Genomic DNA, 24,870 nt, shown 5'->3' on the forward strand with positions numbered 1-24,870 from the left:
GTTCTTAAAAAGAAGCAAAGCTAGGCAACATAAATGGGAATGAGCAGTATTTAGCACATAAGAAGCCACAACAAGGTTTGAATAATTCATCGCCTTTCCCAGGCATGGTAGGTGCTATGCTCAGCCCTTGCCAGTGACACGGTTAAGTGGGGAAGATCTTTCTGCCAATTGAGACAATGTGGCGAAACAACTAGAGAGAAGCAGTGAACTGTAGTCTTCCTTGCACTTTTACACATCCCCTCTAATCCCTGTTAACTATCTCCCCATCTTTCACCTCCTCTGCATCCGGCCTCTCCTTCCCCGTGTCCCCGGTGTCAGTGAGCTGTGTGGCGACACATCGCAGCTCCTCTAGTGCCTGCTGAATTATGGAGAGCTTTGGAGGCGACGGCATTAATGAAACATGCAGCCAGGAGCCACATTTCGTGGTGGCGAGGGGAGACGTGTTGTTGCACCTTAAATTATTTAGCCCCAAAATATCACAGTAACCATCACGCCAAGACTAGTGGCAAAAAGCCACCTGCCACCTCTGGCCTGCCACTCTCCTCCTGTCGTCTGCTGCTCACATCCCCGCCACACAGGTGGGAGCACAACCCAGCAGTAACTCCACCTACTGCCTATTCCCTAAAACTAAACTGATTGGGTTATAAGGTGTATTTTTTGGACATTTGTCTCATCCATTTTTGATAATATATCAAGTATATAAATACAGTGTTATTATTTTTGTATAAAATGATCTTTCCTTAATAAAACATTGTGTAGAATGTAGGGGTGTAACGGTATCCGTATTCATCCCGTACCGTCACGGTTCGGCACATGCAGTCACACGACGAATAAGCCTTTTTTTTTATCAGTGGGAAAAAAGTCTGTCACTCAAGGCAGTATCCATTACACTATATATAATCTAGGGGGCAGTATTGCGCTTAAAAGCTGTTTGCCAGCCGCCCTTAAAGAACAAATGAAGAACAAGAAGAAACCACAACAAAACTAAGAAGAAGACAAGTTAGTATGGCGATTTCAGATAACACACAGGAGCTAGAAGACCCACCTGCTTCTTTTAAATCAGCTGTGTGGGAAAATATCGGGATCCCTGTGGACTACAATAACGATGGAGAGCGAGTGATGGATCGGACAAGGAGGGTGTGTCGGCGTTGTTCGACAGCGGTGCAGTATGCTAATAGTAACACACGCCAAACATGCTAAATCATATCAGAAGGCATCAGCCCGGCAAAAGACAACAGCAGTTCAACAGCTTATCCCCGCTGTTTTTAAGAAGCCAATAGACATGAAAGCCGAGAGACCAAAAGAAACTAGAGAATGCAATTCCTGAATAAATTGCTAGTGGGAATGCTTTATGCTGAAAAGCTGACGCTGAATTGCTATGCTGAAATGTAATGTGTAAGAAGAAAGTGAGGAATTTAGATTGAAATGATACATGGACACTGGGGGCTTGAATGTGTGATAGGAGAAGAAAATAAAGTAAAAAAGCTTGGAAAAGCAGCAGAATATTTGAACTGCAAACTATTGAACTAACTTGATGGCGAATGATCTTTCGCCATGGCAACGGTATTTGATGACACCCCATAATACGCTTAGATATGTTGATGGCTGCGTCGTTACCAAAACTGTGAAGTTTTTGGGCTGTTTTGAGCATTTTCACTGAAGTTATGAGAAAACCGTGTTTCATGGCGAGTATTGTGTTGCCATGGCAACGGCATTTGAAGAAATCTCAAAACTGTCCCATAGATGTCTTCACGGCTAGACTGTTGGCACACGTGAAGTTTTAGCACTTTGAGAATTATGAGGAGTTATAGCAATATCGTGTTTTATTGCAAGGAATGCGTTGCCATGGCAACAGCTTTTGAGGAAAACTCACTAATGGCACATAGACATGTTGAGGGCTGGACCATTAACTGTCATCTGAAGTCTGGTGGTGTTTTGACCATTTTCATATGAGTTACGACAACATCGTGTTTTTTGGCGAGGGATCCGTTTCCATGGAAACAGCCTATGGTGAGATCTCAGATTTGGCGTAGAGCTGTTGAGGCATGGACCGGTGATATACAAGCGAAGTTTGGGGGACAATCGGACCGTGCCCATTGGAGTTACAGCGACATCGTGTTTTATGGCGAGGGATGCGTTTCCACGGAAATGGCATATGATGACACCCCATAATTTACATAGAGCTGTTGAGGACAGGACCATTAACCATTATCTGAAGTTTGCTGCTGTTTTATGGCGAGGGATGCGTTGCCATAGTAACACCACATTACGTAGCACCAGATTTGATGTTGCGCTGTGTTGACCATTATCTGAAGTCTGCTGCTCTGAGCATGTCAGTTGGAGTTATGACATCATCGTGTTTCATGACACAGGTGTTTATATTTGAGCTAACGACGTGTCCAGAGATCAAAGGTTTCCATGGTGATGTTCAGTAATCAGTGAGAGGAGGTTGCTGTGGTGGGGAAAGATGAGGCTGAACTTACAATGGGGTTTAATGGAGACATGTTGAAAGTTGTTGTCACTTCATGCCCTCAAGAGCATTATTTTTATTTTTCAAGCTACGAGATGTTTTCCTACGTTTCTCATGTAAAATTATGTCTCAGGAATGTAGGGTTTGGGAATTATGGCAGGTTTAAAAATAAATATGAAGGCGAATTTCAATCTGTCCTCCACTCTAAATCTGAAGAAGGCCACTTTACCAAGGTCTGAACAATGTTTAATATCTCTAAAAGTACAAATCAGATTTAAAAGCTGTGTAACACGAATAATGTCAGAAAGATGTGTAACATTTTAAAGTTGAAATGAGGTTTCTGAGTGAAAGCATGAAGGAGCAGTTAGCAGTTGAAGTTGCATGAAGATTCTTCAAATCTGAAGAGTTTCTCCATTGACTTCCATGTTAAAAATGTGCTGAATTATGGGATATATCTCTGGAATTATGAAAGTTATGAATGAGAAAAGTAATAGCAATCGATTCCCGACAGAGCTGAACGTTTTGATGTTTGAACAGAGTTTCTGCGATGTGGAATGTGGGAGAAGAAGACGGCCAAAATAACCCGGCCGAATAATAAAGAATTTCATGCGTAGAAGTAGTTGGAATGCTGTATCAATATTCCCACTAAATAACAGAAGCTATTGGCATATATATTTCAACGGCTATGCGCCCTGGAAACACTTTCTTATTATTTATTTTGTAATATTTTCAAGACATTCTTTTTAGTTTTACAGCTTGATGAAACCTTTTTGTTTGACATCAGCCATTATAGATAATATGGCCATCTAAGTGTGTGTGGTACTGTTTGTGGTTTGTTTTTAACTGTGTAATACAGTTAATTATTCAAAATGTAATTTTTATACTAAAACTTGCACTACTGTTAAATAACAACAAACCTGGAATTATGCATTTGGGATTTTTAATTTTTTTTTCTTGTTGTACAGAACCGTGACCCCCAAACCGAGGTACATACCGAACCGTGAATTCTGTGAATCGTTACACCCCTAGATAACAGTGAGATAACTTGGCAAAATGTAATAGGGTGTCAATCAAATTAATTGAAAATTTAAAATGTTATTACTATTGGCAAAATGATACAAGAAAATAAGTTTTTTTCTGACAACATATCACCAAGAGCCGTTGTATAATTTTCATTGGATCAGTATGACATCCTCCAAAGAGTTTTTCAACTGTGTATTTTCACCACTCGCTCCAAAAAGACTCAGATAGTTGCTTCTTTTATATTAAAAACAGATAAATAATTTAGGTTCTGCATCAAATAAACATCAAAGGTTGGTTGCAGTGGCCCAAATTTGAGCATTTGCCATTTTTCTCCTTTTTCTGTTGATTTTGGACGGTAATTACATGTTTTTGGTCGGAAAAACAAGCATTTCCCAAGCACATCTTTGACCTAGGTAAGGCAAGGCAAGGCAAGTTTATTTATATAGCACCTTTCAACACAAGGCAATTCAAGGTGCTTAAGGCAATTCAAGGTGCTTGAAGGTGCTAGGTAGCGGAGATAAGGTTTCTTTTTGCATTATTAAAACTAAGAAAATAAATAGTTAAGTGACTAATAACCAACTGATCAATGGGGGCAGCCATAAATTCCTTCTAATACAAATGCTCTCATCTCTAAAGTTTCCACATTACGTTTAATTATACGTGTAACGCTCTGAAGTCTAGTTAAAAGAGGTATCAAAGAAGGGAGATGTCTTAGGCTACATTTGACCTGTTAAGCCTGAAACTCTAAACCTAAAAATAAAAAGCTCCCTCTTAGTCACACAGCAGTAATCCTGAAGTTTCCACTGTAAAAACTCAAATAAAACATCACCTCAGCTCTAAAAAGAATCCGTAGGGATATGCTACACTGGTAAAATTGACCCATGAATCTAATATGCTCCCAAACAGAGACAGAAACAGCCTCAGTACTTAAGGAGCTGTGCGATTGGTGCTCCGGATCCCTAAGAGCGGAGTGTGTGCTGGCGGGTGTTCGCTCTGCATTCCGATTTGACTTTGACTTGACACACGCGCAGCGGAGCCCAGGCGCCAGCGCTGGGTGCGTCTTCACACAGACAGCGAGGCGACATCACCTAATGGCCCTTGTCTCAATCTCTTTTAAAAGCATCTTGTATTCCCCGACTTCTTTTCACCTCTGCAAAACCATGCTTTTTTTCCCTTTTTTTTTTAATAAACCATCTGTCCCCTTATCCAGTGGAGCACCGGGCCCTTACTTTTGGCGGCTGGGACCAGACGGCAGGGCTCGCTGTGGTTTTAATGGGCATTAACTGGGGGGCTGTTGAGGCTAAAGTGCTACAAAACCACAGCACTGGTGCAGGCTCAGTAGGAAAGTGTGTGCGTGTGACTGTGATTACAAGCATATACTTTGTGTCTGTGTTTCTTAAAAAAGACATTTATTGAGCTAAACATTCTCTCGAGTTTTCTTTGAACTATTTTGACTGCAGTGTACCAACGCTATTGCTGCGAAAAGACAACATTAGTTACAGCTAATTTCCGAACACCGTCCTGAAAAGGCATTGTTGACAACAATTAAGATTCATTTTATTACTACTTGTGTAGTCATTCTACCTGCTATTAAAAAGATACATTGCACTTATTAGTGCCAATGCATCTTAGAAGGGGGTTCTTTTGACTTTATGTGTTTATGTATGTGTGTGTGAAGGCAGAGGGGTAAAACCCTTTGACCCTGCAGGCCTGTGCGTCCAAGCTCTCTCTGTCTATCCCTGATCCAGATGTGTGTAAGAGGCTGATAGTAAGGAGTGCAACACATCTCAAACTCAGGGTTCAAATCGTATTTCGTTTTGGAGTCACGGCCAGGATTATTTTTCGCAAAAACAAACTAAAATGTGCTATTGAAGGTGCACCACTGATACTAAAAATAATTTCCCAAGCATCAAAGTCAGGTTAAACCAATGAAAAATGCTTAACATAGGGCCACTGGAAAGATCAGCTGAAGAGTTGGTGGCCAATGTACTAAGGGGTTTCAATTCGACCTGTTACGCATGTCCTCTCCTCTATCTCTCTCTTTTAACTGTATTTGAAATAAAGAAACTGGGGGCCGACAAAAGAAAATCTTTGAAAACATTCTTGATCTTATTATTTTACTTTCATATTATTACATCTATAGTGGTTATTTGCATAAAAATATACAACTCAAAGGTTGGGAAACACATTTTGGCATATTTATTTTTTAAAAATGCACTTTTTTAATCGTTTCCTTAATTGTTTTAGTTGTGTATTTTAAGCTAGTATGAGCTAGTTAAACCGGTCGTTATTCCCCATCTTGTACATACACATACATTTTTTCACCTTTAAACTTTAATTTCAGGGCTGCAAAATTAGGAAAAAATAATTAATTGTGATAACCTTGATGAATATTGCTATTGCAATATGATTCACATTGTTGGAGGGATTGATGATTCATTATTCTCATTATCATTTAAAATGATCATGTTGTGATTTTTAAAAGGATCTGTAACAAACAAAGATATTTTATTAAGTATGTAGAATACGATTTGTAGCCCGGGATATCTATGCAGCACCAAAATACTTTATTCAGAATCATTTGGACTATAATGTACCTGCGCCTTCGATCGGCAGCAGAACTTTACTTCACACAGTGATGATAGCTGTGCAGGGCTCGACAGTAACGGTTGCCAGGTTGCCATTGGCAACCATTCAGAAAAAATTTCAACCACTTCTTGGCCTTTGGTTGCCATCAGTGGCAACCAGTTTTTAACAAAGAAATAAGGACAGCAAACAGCTAAATGTGCACCCCAAAATAGATAAATAATTGTTGTATTAAAAGTGATATTTAATTATTGTTGTGACCAGTCGGAACCTGATACTTAAGTTACACGTGCATTGGTGTGATTACGGAGCCAGAAAGCGATGCACGTTTACTCGCGTGGGCGGTGCGCCGTGTGTTTGATTTACAAAAAATGGCGAAGCAAATTAAGTTGTTTGACTGTGGGGTAAAAAGTTCGGCCAACCCGTCAACATCTCAAACGGATGATCAAAGTGATTCAACTGATAAAGCGCAAGATGAACCCGAATGAAAAGCAAAGAGGAAATGTGTAAAGTCTTGGGAGGCGAAATATATATGTACATTCTGCTCTGTTGTGCATTCACTTCCGGTAAAAGTTCCTTCAAAATAAGAGTCCCGATCTTATTACTACCAAAATAAAAGTGCTAAACGAAACTTTACCATAGGAAAATATTGGCATACAAATATAATCCCTTCTCTAAAAAGGTAACACATTTTAAATATAGTTAGACATATTAAAGGAAATTTACAGCATTAATAATTATTATCTATTTCTTAACTGTGAATGGTTTTCATTCATTTAACATTAGAAATGTATTAGTCTGGCCAATGACAGAACCACAATCAAGACTTCAATGCTGAAGGGCCAGTGGATCTATGGTGGGGGTCAGCACAAAGGTCAAGAAAACCCACATTTGAAAGGGACACAACGAATGACCAAGATACTAGTGACTTGCTCGATTCATTTGTGAGGGATCTGTGGAGAACATAACAGCTGCACTACTGGTATTTTGTATACCAGCAATTGAGGGTGGACAAGTTTACTACCACTTAGGTTTCAAATAATTATTTTAATTACTTATTGTAAATCATTTGAACATTCTTTTGTGTCACATGTTCATTATTAAGTTGATGTATAACTATAGTATCTTAATTATTTAAAATATAAGGTGACTAAAAATGGCAACCGTATTTTCAGTTTTGGCAACCAAATGATGCCTGGTTGCCAGCCTGGCAACCACTTTTAAAAGTTAGCGTTGAGCCTTGCTGTGTAATTAAACCGTGGGGGAGATCTGCATGGATCACAGATCAACTGCGGTCCGCTACTGATAGTCATCACTTAGACGACACACACACTGAACAGAGATGTCTGAAGATGACCTGTACTCTGTGTGACACACACACACACACACACACACACACACACACACACACACACACACACACACACACACACACACACACACACACACACACACACACACACACACACACACACACACACACACACACACACACACACACACACACACACACACACACACACACACACACACACACACACACACACACACACACACACACACACACACACACCAGAGGGAAGACGGGACTCAGCGGCACCAACAAGGCCTCCACGGGCTCCAATTAATACCCCAGCCCTTCATATCTCCTCATCTTTAAGAGCTGACTGCAGATTAAATATTTATGCATCAGCATAGAGAGAGAGAGAGATAGGAGACTCCTACATGGCTATCAATAATAAAAAAACATCCCACAGCTCATAGTCACTCCTCGGCTCGCAGCACAGGCTGAAAAAAAGGAAGGTAAAATGAGAAAACAACTCGAGTCTTAGCTTTCCCTCACTGTTTGGATTCATCAGAAATGCAACTGGATAGCAGGGAAACAAGGCCAGAGGAATAGAGCGAAGTGAAATCAAACCAATGATCACTGAATGTGACGCGTGGAAATACAAGTTGAACACAAACCCCACAAATATGCCAAAGGCAAAAACTATACGTGCCAAGGGCAAAACACGACTGAAGATCCACAGTTTTATGGAAAATGTGTCCCGTTTACATGAGATTCATTCATCACAGCAAAACAGTTTGTTATTGATGCCTGGTCTCTATGACAGTACTTCCAGTTGTAACAGCAAGAGAGAAGTTCACTTCAGAAGTTCAAAATCCTTAAAAATAAAGTAATGAGGCATTGACAGAGCGTTAGGAAAAGGGGACTTCTGTACACTGCTGACAAAAATGTTACTTAACCAATCCATTTAGAAATAGTAAGATGTTAAATGTATATTAACCATATTCATATATTGGAAAGCACAACAAAATGTGTGGCTCATTCAAAATATTAGATTTTTCAGATTTCTATACTCTTTCTTTATTTTTCTGTGAATTACTGGAGAAAGCAACCATTTTTATGATGTCTTTATTGAACAAGGACCATGCATAAACATTTATCTCAAAGACATAAGAGATGATTTAAACCAGATTTAGCTATTGGCTAATTTCCACAACTTTACATATTCTATATCACATTATACACGACTTTCAAAAACCTAAGATTTTCAAAAGGTAAAGACTTGTATCTGGACAATATGTTATAATGGTGGTGATTAAATGCTTGGCTATACAAAACTTTTAAAGCTTGTTTAAAAAGGAACCTCTAAAATGGATTCAAATGCAAATTGGGAGAGGAGAGGCATTTTTAGTTTAAATATAGTTTTATAATCCGATGCATAATCCATTTGCTGACAATGGGTTAAAAAATGGGTTATTAGGCCGCCAGATAGTTCAGTGGATAGAGCCGGCGGCCCAGTTGCCAAGTAAGTGGGTTAGACTCCAGAGCCGGCCGAACATTTTAGGCAATGTCTCCCCCTTTCAACACTGCATCTCAAATAAAGGCGCGTTCTGGCACAAAAAGTATCTGTTAAAAATAAATCTTTTTTTCGTAATGACTTTTCACTCAATTGTAAAATATTTTCAGCAGTATGACAGACATTGCTAATTGATCAAAGTTACCGGTCACATGTGCAATGTGGACAAACACAATGAAAAATGAAATCCACTTGTCCCTGAGTAAGCTAATGTGACAACTGAGCCACAGTGGATATTCATTATTCATGAAGAAAAACGCATAACAAACAAAGGGGGACAAAGTGTCTATGAGTGCGCTCTAAGAAGCGCTCTCATTAACTGTAAGAGGATACACTTCCAAGAGGATGACAGCATTGAACAAGTACTTGACAAGTACCTCCATTGATTAGTAATGGTGATCTATTGTACCATAGGACACCAACAACAGCTGCTTCTGAGCAGTGCGATCTATCGGAATCTAGTTTAGGCTTTATGACAAGGGTTAATGTTGTGTAAGCCGAGTTAATAGAAATACCTTCAAACAACAAAAACACAGGACATGACTCAAAGTTATGGTCTTTAGCTCCTCCCAGTGGTAGGATGTGGAAATGTAGGTTTTAACTGCAAACATACACACCCACAGTATAAGGATGTAGGTAGCATGAGGGGCAGTGACACCTCAATCAAGAAAATGGCAGCAGTAGATATTTTGTATAAATTATGAAATCACCAATCATCTTTAAGGATCACAATCATCCTGTGATCCATTTCTAATTTTCAATACTGTAAATCTTGCACACTTCTGTATATTTGTCTATTCATCACAGTCTATTTAATAACTGTAAAGCTCAACCACCATACATTCTGATGCACCACACATATTTTTGGCTTTTAGAAAAATGTGTCCGTCTCTTATCGTATTCATTTTTTTGCTTATTTTATATATTTTTGAAACATTTCTCTTATTTTTTCATTATTATTTTTGAAATAGTTTAAAAAGTTATTTATTTGCTCCTTTTTTACAACCTTTAATAATGTTCATTTATGGATCGTTATACAACAAAGCACATTTCTAAAACAAACCTAATTACTAACTTAGCATGAAACCATATTCTGAAAAATGCTTGTGTACTCTGATCAGAAAAAAATGCTTAAAATATCTTCTGTCATATGTATGCAATGCCGTACAATAGCAAACACATTGCTGAGAATGCTGAGAATTTTTAGGATACTTAGTACTGTTTTGTATTGCATTCTGTATTGATGCGTTATAATCAGGGCTGCACATAACTGGTGCGCAGGTGCGCATGCGCACCTCCGCCAAAAAAAGAGCACCGGGTCATTTGAAAAAAGGCGCATTTGCGTACCAACATTGAGAGAGGGAGAAGAGAGAGAAGGGAGAAGAGAAAAGAGAGAAGAGAGAGAAAGACATTTGCGAGTTGCATATGAAGTCAGGGCCGGCCCGTAGCACTGGCGTTATAGATGTTCGCCTAGGGCGCCAGATCTGTGGAGGCGCTGCGCTGGCAGTTCTGGGAGGGAAAAAACATTTGTTCCCGTTGGGGCTCATCCTAATTTTCGACCTCGATGTAACAACATTCATAATTAAGTAAATGTAACACCCTTTTCATCCCGGTTACACGTTTCATTTGCCCTGTACGATGGGCGCTGTAAGTGATGAAAATGGGGGATGTTGGCTTATCTGGCACCCGCAGCTCACAGCCAAAATGCGAAGGAGCGAGGGAGGGTGCACCGGTTCCGGCGCAGTTGTTATTAGCATCTGGTGCTAGCTTCTCTAACGGATATAAGAAGAAGATGTTTCTACAATGATGTGGAGGGAGAGTCCTCTCCAGTCAGACAGAGGCTGATAACTTCAGCTCAGTGAGGTAAAGGACTCTTTGAGTGTTTAGATAGTTCACTTTAGTCTAAGTTATCTCAGTGGGTCTCAAACATTTTGATCACAATTTATGTAAACACATATTTCCAAGGCACTCCTTTATAATTATTGAGATAAACAGGTTTGAAATCATTCCAATGTATACTATGGGACAGTAAATCAGACATATCGTTTTAAACTGGAGAGATAAAAAAAAATGCATAAATAAATGTTAAGGTAAAATAAGATATGAATGAACAACAAAAATAAAATAAGTTACATTCATTTGTTATTGGCTATGGTAGGTTATTGGTTATGTTCACTTATTTGATTACATCCACTTGTCTAAGATGACAACAGAGACTTTCGACCCAAAACCAGCTGTTGATTTGTGGATGGAAGCAGCTAATCGCAAACTCAACCAGAGAGGAAGTAGTAGGCCTACATCATCAGCTACCATGTCTGACGGAGAGGAAGACAGTGAGGAGAGCAGTCAGGAGGGTAGTGATGACAGCTTGTAGGATTACTGGTCGTGCTAATGTTGTCTTGTGTTTACCTCTGCATGTGTGTTCTATGTTCACCTCTGCATGTGTGTTCTGTGTCGTGTGTCTGGCAAATAAAGACCCCCTCAAAAGCTACGGTTTATTTCATTTTAAGGATGAGCACCAAGCAACATCTCCAGGTGCTCCTTTGAGAACCAGGGCAAAAAAGTTATGTGCACCCCTGGTTATAATGGCTTTATTACACATTTTTATAATTTTTCATCTCATTTATCTATATATCCTAAATGTATCTTTCTTGCTTTTTAAATGTTTGCTTTTAATGTGGAACACCACGATACCAAGGTCCGACACATTTACACCTCATTCATATTAATGAATATGCGCTTTCGCTATGTGAGAAACACTTTGTCTCTATTTCTGCAAAACAAAGACGAAAAACCAAACGGAATATGATGAGGTTGTTAGATAGAGACAGAATCATAAGCTAGTCTAAATAACCTGGCACAATCATTTATTTTTTAATTGAAGTGTTTTATACAAATCCCTTTTGTTGGATTGTTTGTCTTATTAACTCCTAATAAAATAATTGTTTCACAAAGGTTCTCAAACAGCTTGGAACTGCGAATTACAAAATATTTTATAACAATATTTACACTTTCTATACATGTGCTGCACACCAAAAATAGCTAACCAATGCAATGCCAGAACATGTAGTGGTGAGATGTATTAACACTATCTAAAAGTGGCCCATGTGACACATTGATTCCTATCGGACCAGTTATTTCATAAGGCGCGTTCACACCGCAGTACTTTTCCCACTTTAGTTCCGATATGGTTCCGAAATGTTGCGTTCACACCAAAAAAATCCGGAACAAAATGTAGTTCATGAGAACCTTTTTACCCCCTTTTCCGTCCCTGCTAGAGAGCAGGGACTTTCGTGGGAGAAAAAGGTTCCTATTTCTGATTGGCTGGGGGACTTCGGGTGGCAGTATACGCCGTGAAGTTGTTTGCGACCTGCCAGTAAACCCAAAGCAGAAGAAGCAGTGACGTCAGCGGCTTCATTTGCCTAATCCTCCCTCAGGGACTTATTCCGGCGTGAACACGATCTGTACTTAGTGCCGATAGCATGTTTCCTGTTTTAGTAGAGTATGTCTTAGTGGTGTATTTACATATTTACCTTGTAAGATGGCAGAAAGCAGAGGACACCCTTGGCCACGACCTGGCAGACATTGAGCAGCAGCGCCCCCACCTCGTCCTGGAAGGCGTACGTTTCAGTGTGTTGGAAGGTGGCGAGGAGCTTTCTGCCTTGGGGTCCTGAACCAATAGTGCCCACCCAAACCTGAATAGAGTTTTAGCAGTGTAAATGTCATATCACCAATATAATTCACATAATACATACATCCAGGGATTATTAAGGGACAAAACAACAATATCTCCAGGAATTAGATACAGTACATTAACATATTGCAATACAATGGTTAAACTGTGACATCTGCTGGACAAGACTAGCACTGTGACAGATGTGCAGCATCAATTGTAAAAGTGTCTGTTTGCCAGAATCATTGGGATTTCCAGACTATCAACATGCACAGAAACCTATATAACAATACAGGAAAGGGGAAATCCAAAAAAGCATAGGACCCCTTTAAGACCTGGATATCAAGTTGACTGAGACAAGTGGAGATAATCATACAGCGTTTTCTGAGATGGAGCTTTAGGGATGCTTAGGGATATCAATGACTCATGAGGATGGAGGTTTATGACATCAGAGAGTTATATGATTAAGCTAGACATCCATGAATCAAGCAGCTACATTTTGTTTTGGAACAGTCACAAAACATATCCACTGCAAGGTGGCAAGTGGCTCAGTGTCATCGGTAAACCTACTGACCTGGGACTTGTTGATAACATGGTTGGCCTCCAGCTGGATGGTGAACTTCACTCCAAGTTCAGAGGAGAACGAGCCCATTGGTGACAGGGTTCCTGATGTCAGCACAATGCTGTGCACAGACTTTCTCAAGTCAGAGAAAGCCTGGGAGATGCAGATAGAGACAATACTGTAAATCTCCAAGAGGTGGTTCTGCTGACAAGTATGCCATAAACATATCAAAACATACAATAATAGAGGATAGGTAGGAATTGAAGAACTAGAAAATATAAAGGCTTTAACATTTGTTTTAATTACATATTTAACTAGCATTTTGCAGGTTTGACAGGGTGGTGCAGGAATGATTCCTAAACCCGTGAAAGAGTTTCATTTTAGGACTTCGGGGCTCCATTGTCTTGTCTGAAAGCCTTTAGCTTAGCGGTATTGACATTAAGTCATGCGACTGTTATGTTGTTTGTACATTAGCATAGCTTTAGTTCTTACTAGGGCTGTCAGTCGATTAAAATATTTAATCGCATGATTGTCCATAGTTAATCGCGATTAATCGCAAATTAATCACACATTTTTGATCTGTTCTAAATGTACCTTAGAGGAATATTTGTAAAGTTTTTAATACTCTTATCAACATTTGAGTGGACAAATATGCTTTATTACAAATATTCGCCTCAATTCAACCTGGAACCTCTCTCATACAATAATACAATACAAATGGGGGGTGTGTGTGTGTGTCAGGGTTTTCGTTAGCCGGTAATTACCGGTTTTTAGCTGGTAAAATTTATTAAAAACCGGTAAATTCAAAACCTGCCGGTCAAAATGTCTGGTAATAATTAGGGAGGCTCCGATCGATCGGCCGCCGGTCATTATCGGCCGATATTCACTCTTAATAGTTAGATCGGAGCTCTCTATGAAGGCCGATCAGGAGAGCTGGATCTGATCGAGCTGGACATAAACGCGAGTGAAGTGTAACCGGAGCGAGAGAGAGATCAGATCAGCTGCTGAGTCTGACCGAGACACGCAGCATAATCACCTGAAGCCCCGCCCTCTGTTTAGCGAGCTGCAGGAGCTGCATGAGAAACTGACGTGCTGTCAGGAGAGAGAGGGAGGGAGAGGGGAAAAGAGAGGCTCCGTTTCTCCCGTGTTATTATTCAAATGTAATGTAAACTTTTTAATAATGTACGTTATCTACTACAAGTAGTTTGTTTGAATGTAATAATTATGTTGTTTGTGGAATAATTTATTGAAAAATGAATCTGAATTTTTCGATCTGTTACGATTATAAACTGAAGCAATATAAAAATGAGCCCCGTGAACTGAGTTTTAAACTGAACTTAAATGTGTATGTATGTGTGTGTGTGTGTGTGTGTGTGTGTGTGTGTGTGTGTGTGTGTGTGTGTGTGTGTGTGTGTGTGTGTGTGTGTGTGTGTGTGTGTGTGTGTGTGTGTGTGTGTGTGTGTGTGTGTGTGTGATCGTTGGAGCTATGTGCAACTCAAGGCATATGCTCGAACGGGAGCTGCCTGGACGCTGCAATCATGTTGCGCACTATCCGTGCTGAGTGTGCTGACTGTTAGTACAATGTCCCACTGTCTGCTTCCTGCATAAAGTCAAGTGCTCGGCGCAGTTGTGGCGAAATGTCGCTCCTCTGTTTTCATTTAAACAGCTCCTTATATCCGTTAGCGCAGCTAGCTAGCACCAGATGCTAACAACAACAATGCACGTAAGGTCTCTCTCTCGCTCGGGCCACACAGACACACACCCTCCCGGTCCTCCCGATGGCAAGTCGGTGCCTGCCGGTGAGCGTGGAAGTGTGGTCTGCTGCAAGCGGGTGGCAGGAGCGGGGCTGTCCGCATCAGCTTGTAGATGGTATTTTAAACTCGATGCGCTCTGAAACTACGGGGCGGCCGAGGAAAAAAAATACACATGCGTTAATCGCGTTAAAAAAAATGTATTAACGCGTTAACTTGACAGCCCTAGTTCTTACAAATCCATTTGGGCTTCAACTATTATAAAAGAGGTGTTCATTTGTGGAGATTATCCTGATGAACCAAATGTGTAAGTATCATAAATGCTCGTTTCCACTGATCCTGAACATTTCGATTGGCTTTTAGTCAAGAGCCCTTGCAATGCTAACTTCGGTGTTGGCGTAGAAAAATTTCTCATTACTACACAACCTATTTCAGTAATAAATCAGTGTGCAATCTCAAAGCTCTCACCACAGCAGGGTTGAGGCACCAGAAGCTGAGTGTTAGGACTTCTGCCTTGACTCTGGCACCCAGGCGTTGTCTTTGGCGAGGCCGAACAAAAAAGCCATGGGCATCAGGGACATCAGGTGGGACCTGGTTCGTCCAAGCGTAGCTCTTCTGCAGAGCTACCCGGTAGTCTTCAGCAAAGCTACAGACACAAAGAAAACTGAGTGGTCATTCCATACCCTGTACAACTGTTAATGTGAGGCATGATTTTGGATTTCTTTGGTTTGCTTCTGACCTGCAGTTGTCCTCAGAAGAGAACATGAAGCCCAGCACCATGAAGAGGTTTTTGAGGACAATGGAGGATGCTGAGCTGATTGTTGGGAGCTGAACCATATCCTCTTTTCCATTGACCACACCAACACGCTCCTCCTTCTCTAAAACTGCTGCCAGGTTTTTCTGTCACAAGGAAAGACAGTGGAAGAGATATTTGGTTTTAGATATTCTGGAGTGTTCGACAGTGCTTGAGGCTTAGTGTGAGCATTTGAACTGAATCGAATAATAGCAATGTAAGGTTGTGGAGAAGCTCAAACATGAAGAGATTATGGATGTCATAAAACGAGATTTTCAGTTGTTCAGTTTTGGTCCTCATGACATCCCAACAACAGATAAAGCAAAGATATTTTGGTGCACCTTCAGAAGGCCGAAGGTGTCAGCAGTGATGCCAAGGTTGTGAAAGATGCCCAGTACATCCTTCCCATTCCAGACTTTACTGGAAGTCTCATATCCTCGTTCAGACATCAAGCCTTGGCTCTCCTGGATCCAGCTACAGCATGGACAAAAGACATATTCAGAAAATGTCTTGTCAAAATATAAAAGCAGACATAAGCAAAATGAAGATTCTAACTTGATCAAGCTATAGCAGAAGTTCCTGAGTGGCTCGTGCTGGGATCGTCTGATATTGATGTTGACCATGCCGTCAAGCTCGTCCCTACATGCCAGCAGACTGCTGTGGTCGAGATTAAAGCTGGAACTCTCCCTTGCACAGTCCTCGATGTTGTGGGCCTCGTCCAGAAGCACAATCTGACCAGTCAGGTCAATCTCCATCTGGAAAAATTAAGATTCAAAGCAAGAGAGGAAGAAGAAAGAAGTAAACTTCCTGTTGTTCCCTTACTTTGCACCTTTTTCCCCCCAATGGTATTACATAATTATCACCCTGTCTTCCACACTCTACTTACACTCTCTCTGATCATTGGGTCCAGCAGGTAGTTATATGGACAGAAGACGATGGAGGCCTCCTGCATGAGTTCTCGTGCAGCGTAGTAGGGGCATGAGCGAAGGCGTTTACCCAGTGCCACTATGTCCTCAATATCCCAGGCTTCAGAGAGTCCGTGGACCCGCTGCAGTGAGCACTGATCCCGCATCCTTTGGACACCGTGGTAGTAGCGGCATGATTTACCCTGTAATTTACATTGCAACATGCCATGGGTCAGAAAACATGTAGTTTGACGGGACACATACTACATACTATTTATTTTTTTACTTTAACATAACATTACGCAACAAAGGTATTGTCACTGGTCCACAAATCCATGGATCTCGGCTTTAGGAATGAGTTCCTGGAACTAAAGTTAGAGTCTACTCAAGAAGTGACCCTGAATGCCACCTCCAGGCACTTTTAAGGGTTGCATCAAAACAGCGTTTCCGCCAGGGGGGCGTCTTGCCATCATTTGACGCCCTTATTCAACTCGGGACGCCCTGAACTCAAGCCGAGGGCGTCCAAAAATATTAATAATTCGAGAGAAGATCGAGAGTTTTCATCGTTTCAATCTTTCAACCCCTTGATGTGTGAAAAGTCTTCCATTTGAGTTTTTGCATAGAAGAACTGACGTGCCAAGGCCTAACTAGCTGTGATCAGGTGTTTCAACCATTGTAGTGCATTACATGCCATGACACTCATATAGTGAAGTAGAATTAGTGTGAAGAAGAGGCTTCTCATGTACCAAGCCCCAATTACACTGTCAACAGAGAGGTGTCCGCTTCAGATGTCCCACCCTGTTCTTTTATGATTCAACAGCTCGAGGTGACACTGTCAAAACAAATACTGTACATCCGTGGACCCGTTAACCTCCAGACACAATCATTATCTCTGGATTAAATTCTCTCACAATGGTGTGCTTAGCCTGGATACTTTGCTGAGGCTGAAACCTGTCAGCTCAGTGAAAGCGGAGTTGGGGAGATTAACAGCCAGGCAGCCACATTTAGAAAAGTGGGGACAGGTTACAGTTAAAACAGAGTGCAGGTGTTTTGACTGAAGTCGCCGTTATCTGAACGATGTGGTTTTCTGTGTTTGAATCACTGTGTGTCTACAAAGGCAACCCGATGCTGACCAGACTAGACCCTGAGGTTATGAAGACACAGAGCATCAGTGACACCCACTCCAGTTAGGGGTTATGACTCGGGCCAGCTATTTCATATGACAAAGTGAGACAATTGCCATAGGAGGCAAACACCTCCAATGACAGCATAATTGTCCTTACTGCAGTAGGAGCCTCAACTAGAGGTCAGTAAGGGGACAACAACTGTCTCATGTCTCTAAAAAAGCTCAATCAATGCTTCCTGACATTTTTGTGTTTAAAAAAAAAAATGGTTGGGACAATTGTGAATATTGTAGCAGCATAATTGCTGCTCAGAGGCTACATTGTTGAAGGAGTTTGTTCTGGTAGTGGTAGTAACCTGTGGGTTTATGTTACAGGTGTTCAGTCATTTTTTGAGAAATCAGCTGGGATCAAAGAGTTGGAATACAATGTTGAGTTTTTTTAATGTTCACCAGTGGATTAATGTTTCATTCCTTGTAGAAAGTGTGTGTCATAACCAGCTGAATGCAGGTTAATTGTAGTTCAATAGAGTTCAATTCAGGTCAAGAACAGGTTTTTTGTGAGGCAAAAGGGTGCAAAAAAAAAAACAGGGGGTTGAAATGGCCTTACTATGAAAGGCATACAGGTTGTGACCGTTATGGGATAAATGTCACATGACAAAACTATGGCCTGAACTTTTTTGGGGGGCCGATACCAGCATTTGAGATGTTTCTCTTTTCACATAAGCATATCAAATAAACATGAGGTTTGATATTAGCTAAGTAGTAAGGGGCACATTTAACGATGTAATAGAGATACGGTCATGTGAATGTTTGTGTGAATGCAAGTGTTTATGCTCACATCTTTAGCCTTCAGTAGATCCCTGCAGCGTTCATTGCGGTTGGAGTGAGGCGCCACTTCTGGATGGACACATGTCTGATTTCTGCTGGATAAGATGGTCATGGGCACGCCGGAGTAAACCGTGCGCTTCAGCTCATGGGCGATCTGAGTTATCTGCTTATGAGTGCGAGTCCCAAAGAAGATCTTAGGAACCTTCTTTTTGCCATCTTTGGCTTTGTCCTTCACAGCTTCTTTGGTTGACGCACACGGGCACAGGATGCAGGGTTCAGGGGACTGGAAAGAGACAAAAGAGGAGCAAATAGTGAGAGGTAGTACGCAGCTAGTTTTAAACATCTCACTAATTAATCTTAATCCATGAGCGTGTTCGAACAATACCAGGGACTGTCAATTTTGCTGATGAAATGTTAATTTCTTATTATGTAAACTCTTTCCCTTCCAAATTCTTTATTTTTTATCATATACTAATCAACACCTTTAATTCATTAAACCCCTCCTACCATCTGAGGGCAGATAAGGTGATAAATCATATGTGACCTGCTCTATCGAAATCAGTCGCATTGACCCAAAGACACATTTTGAGTTGTATACACTGCTGAAAAGAGGATATTCCTAGCTTTCTAATGATATCAGGATTGTTGTTGTACTCCAAATATTAAGCAAAAGATGTCACATTATATAATGACTGTCACCGAGTCCTCATTTTGAGAAAAGGGCCTTTAAAGTTTCCTCTTCTCTGGAATCCATCGATCTGATTGATTTATTAGCAAATGATCAAAATACTACGGAGGGAAGATATTTTCGTTTGGATTACTGGTCTGGGGGAAGCTCGCGAGTGTGTATGTGTGTGTTTGTGTATTTTTGCGTATAGTGTTTGTTTCCCGGGGAAAACCCTCACGAGAAACACCGGCTGTTGTTAAGCCTGCTGTGACGTCAAGTTACTCCGTTCTCCGCTTATAATTATGCCGTTACAAGCTTCAAAGTTGTATTTATCATCTGAATTTGCCGAAACAAGTTTAATATTCTGAAAGCCAAGACTTTGTTTAATTGAAATCAGATGAAAACAAACTGTAACGGACCCTGCCGTGTTATCTATGATTACTATACGCCTTACATTCATAATTTCAGCGGAGGGAGGAGGAGCTGTGCCGAGGGACAGCAGAGTGGAGAGTGAGAGGTGCCATCTTCCCTTTACAAGCTTCAAACATGTATTTATCGTGTGATTTTGGAAATAAAAGTTTCATATTCTGAAAGCCAAGAATTTGTTTGTTTAAAATCAACTATTTTTGTACGCAAATCCACGTTTATTTTGAAATGAGCCGTTGCGACTTCCGACTGATTTCGATAGAGCGGGTCACATATGTGTTGAAGGTGCTGGGGGGACGGGGGTAGAGCAGTGCCCCCCTGGTGAGCCGCGCCGTTGCTTACTCCCTGCCTTTTTTCTTTATCATAATTAAGTCATAGATAAGGTGGCTTGATTTACCAAGGATCAGGTGCGCAGGGTTCATTTTGTTAACGTCACTAAATATGTTTAAACATGCAATGTAGTTTTAAAACAAAAAACTTTTTGAAAGATCCCACTAAAACAAAACACATGGCACCTGCTTGTCCTGCTTCACAGTGATTGGTCGAGGTTGCAGGGTTGAGACGAGTGATAAGATCAATTCACATTACATGTCACTTGTTAGACGCTTTTATCCAAAGTGACTTACATACTCAATACTGTGGGCAATCCCCACAGGAGCCATTTGGGGTGAAGTGTCTCAGGGACACAACGACATGCTGACTGCAGTGGGGTTTGAACCTGTGACCCCCTGATCCGAACACCAACGCACAACCCACTGCACCACACACCTCCCTACATTCCAATACAAATGATATTCCACTTGACCCAACCTTTATGCATGATCGAAACATACCAGATACATTTCGAGGTTTCACAGTTTGTGCACTCCAGACCTGCCGTATTGTGCCAATAAATAAATGGGCATGCATCCAATAGCAACCACATTATGGTGGCAACAACACATACATGGTGCATCGTTTAATTATTGATAAGGTTAGCTGGCCTCCTATTTCTGAGGTCCAACCAACAGTGTTACTTATTTATTTAGGCAATAAATAATACATGAATTAATAAATTACTTAAATCTCAAATCTCACTCTAAGATCTCAAAATGTTCTTCAAAATTGGTATTTTCTTACTATTGTAATTGCTTATCTACATTTAGCTCTTCAATGTATTGTGAAACAAAAAGCTCACCAGCGACTCATCACCATTATCTGCAGCCTGAAAGGGCTTTGACAGACTGTCTTGTATACTCTATTGAAAAAGACATGGAGAAGCATAAAGAATCTGCATCCATACATCAGGTGTCCTGTCACTCTGCACCAGATGACCTTTTGAGTATGAAAGAGGATCGGCCACCATTGTGGCGGCTGAGAAAATCTAGCTGCTTCATAATTGGCCGTCCAGTGATGTTGCGGATGCCCACCCCATCCCTCACAGGTGAAGTGTAGCCAGTGACGCTTATGAAACCGATCCTACTTGTGTTTTGAGCTCTTTTAAGTGGTGTAAACTTTGGACATTCAGTGGCTCACACGGACGGCATCAAATCACAGGCGTCTCAAAACCAGTATTGGAAACCATTTTGAGATTCTTTGGTAAAATACCTCATTATCAATATTAACATTATAAATGCTACCATTAACATGAACAGTAGTGTATCTTTGTACCTACTGTATGTAGCACTTATATAAAAGATGATTTATAAAAAGATAAATAAAAAAGCCACATATTTAGTAGAGCTCAACCTCTGTCATTGTTTCATATCAATGAATGTCCATTTATTATGAAAAGGACAAACAAGAGTAGGAATCAATAATAGCATATATTTCTATTTGATACATTTCAAATGCACGCACGACGAAAGAGGATATCTACAACATTACCCACTTATTTAGCAGTGACAAAGTCTGCTGATTGAAATGACTTCACAGAAGAAAATTCTGTCTTTTGTCTGTCCCTCTAAAATCATACCATATGCAGAAGTGGTAAAGGACAGGCATGTCCACTCATCATTGTAGTTTGATAAAAAAAAAAAAGAATGTAAAAAAACGGTTGCTGAACTAAGATGAAATCTGATATTTTGGCACTTTCAATTTCTGGGGAGACGGTGGCAGATAAAGATGGCAGACAATGGCTCAAATGAACTTTACAACATTTGTGATGAACTGTTCTTTTTGTTGTTATTGTTTGAGTCTGTATGGCCTCGGACAGAAGTAGAATCATCAACGGATAAAGAAGTGCTGGGACACTCGAGACAATCACGACGTTGATGTGTTGGCCTGTTGATAAAATATACTTTGACCTTCTTAAACAGGCCAACGAGGCAATTTCAGAAATGGTTGTCCCTACATCTATACAGAGAACCTACTCCGTCTTTACAGGGTCAAGCTAATGCACTTGACAGGCTGTAAAACAGAGAGGAAGGGATGAAAGAAGCCACTGTTTATTTTGTATGCCAGTCAGAGATTACCATATTTTTCTGAATATTGAACAAATTGGCAAAGAAGTTTATTCCTACATCTCCAACAACTTAACTGAATGATTTCACGCAAGAATGAATGGTATGTGTTGTCACGTATGGCAACCTATGATGGGGTTTAGAAAGCAGCACTTCTGATGACAGATGAGTAGCTTGAGTTACCCGGCCTCTCAGATTTTTCAAGCATGTTTGCCCATCAAATATTACAATGTGTGATGGAGTGTAGGCCAAAGAGAGCCCTTAGAGAGCTGTCTCTCAGACTTAAGAGGGATAACGAGCCCTGAGTCCATGTGAAAAATAAACAGAGGTGCTGCAGGGCCCCAACACCAGTTCAAGTTACCTTTCTCCTCTGGAACAGTTACGCTCCGTAGCCTGGGCCCTGAGCCCGATCACCTTACCTTCTGCTGCCACATTAAATAGAGCCATCCAAATATCCTGCACCAAGATGGCCAATAATTACTTATTCATTGGCAGGTGGGGGGAGGAAGGGGTGGGTTGGGGTGGTGTAGAAGGGCTAGGTGATGAATAGAGGCCCTTGTCAAAAGCTGCAGCAGGAAACAGCTGACACAAGAGTATCCTTTTACGCGCCTGCCTCCCGAGATGCCAGGACAACAAGATTTCAGGCCTGGCCCCACAGCCCAGAGCAGACACCCGCTAGAAAGGAATGCAGATAACTGGCAAAAAGAGCAAACGGGACGCCAGCTCCGCACGCAACAACGACACGCTGCTTAGCAATTCCACTGGAGTTGCTCCTTTGGTGCCACTTGCAATGAAAATATCCTCACTTTGTCTTTCAAGTAACATATAAAATGAGGCTTCCTTTTTAACGCAACATGTATAAGTACATTGTAAAGGATAGGTTTACTACCTTTCATGTGGTTTACAACGTTTCTCAGGTGTTCTCAGCTTACTTATTACAGGTTTACTGAGTTTCCATGGTATACCTACACTACCAGGTGCAAGTGTATGCACCGGCTAAAGCTTACTTGAATTGACAGAACAGAGGTCAGTGGTGTCACTGAACACTTCAGAATATTCACAGGTAGGCTTCTGTTGCGTGGCTCCCTGCCAACACCTGAGAGATGGAAATCTCACACTCCAGAGGGCCAGATAGAGGGCACTGAGGGGCCGCAGGCAGCGGATCACTTAGGTATCACTGGCGCCTCTCACTGGACGCCAATTTGCTCCTCATTCCACAGCTTTCGAGGGCTTGGAATTCATATAGTCAATACCTTGGAAGACATGACACCAAACACCCTCTCCTTCCAATATGACCACACCGTGCAGGTAGGGGGCCCTGGCAAATACCTGCCCTCCAAAGCACCTGTTTATCCCTCGGGCACAGTAACCAGCGGGTGAACCCCATTCAATATTTATCCCCGTGGCTTTCACAGATCAGTGGTCCAGGCGAGGCAAACCCTCTTAATTAAAACTGGAGCTTGCTTCAAAGGGCCCCATTCAGGACGTCAGTCAGCGCTCGCGGGACAAAAGAGCCAGGGTCATGTAGCTTCAGGGAAACCAGAGACAGACGCGCTTTTTTGACTTCACTTTCCCTCCTCCTCTTTTTCCACCTCCAACCACCTCTAAATCCAAGCTACACACCTGTGGCAAATGAAAACGCAGCTTCAGAATCCTTTCTGAACAGCTTTCTATAGCTGAGCATGGCTAATTTAGGGCTCACATGCTGGCATTTAGGATGTGCAGAGAACTCGGGGACATGGATTGCAGCTGATTGCAGCTATTTGGCTTAAAAATGTTCTCAGTTTTCCTTTTATAAGCTCAGGCTGATTAAAACTAATGCAGTCCAGTAAACCGAGCTGTGAAACATCTAGAGTTGAAAAAAATTGTCTTAGACATAAGTGATTGAAAATCCACAGAAGAAAAACAGCAACTGTTCTGATCATTCATAATCTTTCAGTTGTTTCTGCCAAACATTACCAGCTTTTCATTGTCATACATGATAGTAAACTGATTATCTTTTTGTTTTAAACTGATGGTAGGATAGAGTCAAGAAGTGTCATCATCATTACAAAATACTAATGACCCGTTTTCACCTGAGATATCAGATGCACAAGAATGGGACTGACTTGAGGTCCTACTGATCCTGACCTCGGACCCAAAACAATTGTATCAGTTCATCTTTGAGCCAAAGTAGGTGACGGGTAGATTGACAGACAGACAAACTGTCTCGACTGTAGGGTAGGCAAAAACTAAATGATGTCAAACTGATGCAGGACATTATGTCAGAAGTCTAATATATCACTATGTTAATGATTGCACAAAAGCCTGATTGGCAATTGTGAAAATTGGCAATCAGATCATGTATCGACAATTATCCTACGCAGATTTTAATGTGGTTTCAACCCAATGTTGTAGATGTAACACTGTGTATTTATTGCAGAAATTCTAAAGGTTTGATTATTTTAAAGCTCCATGACTACTATCCCCAACGAGCAGAGGTTATTATTTGAACCAAAGGCTACGACCTTTAAGTCTGGAAGAGATTGATATAAGTTCATGTAAATTGTGGGTAAAAGTCCACGGTGCATATGAATTTAAATATTATTTGAGTTTAATACTTTTACTATTTTGTGGTAAACAAATGTATGATTTGCAGATCATTCAATTTCATGTTATTCAAGTGATTATGACACACACACACAACACTAATAGTATACTGTCTCTTATCACCTTGGATAATTGCATTTAGATTTTACTAAAACAAACATACCCATTT

General features: G+C 40.9%; 1 protein-coding gene across 1 annotated transcript in view; it reads right to left on the minus strand.

Annotated features, from left to right (window-relative positions):
* brip1 (BRCA1 interacting helicase 1) overlaps positions 1–24,870 on the minus strand; it is a 121,004-nt gene that overhangs the window by 82,524 nt on the left and 13,610 nt on the right. The window contains 8 exon segments of the mRNA XM_034097979.2: positions 12,477–12,638; positions 13,191–13,331; positions 15,398–15,575; positions 15,669–15,829; positions 16,064–16,196; positions 16,278–16,477; positions 16,609–16,830; positions 18,589–18,861. Of these exon segments, the coding sequence (XP_033953870.1) occupies positions 12,477–12,638; positions 13,191–13,331; positions 15,398–15,575; positions 15,669–15,829; positions 16,064–16,196; positions 16,278–16,477; positions 16,609–16,830; positions 18,589–18,861 (1,470 nt within the window).

Source organism: Pseudochaenichthys georgianus, chromosome 13 (assembly GCF_902827115.2).
Source record: "Pseudochaenichthys georgianus chromosome 13, fPseGeo1.2, whole genome shotgun sequence".
Taxonomy (NCBI): domain Eukaryota; kingdom Metazoa; phylum Chordata; class Actinopteri; order Perciformes; family Channichthyidae; genus Pseudochaenichthys; species Pseudochaenichthys georgianus.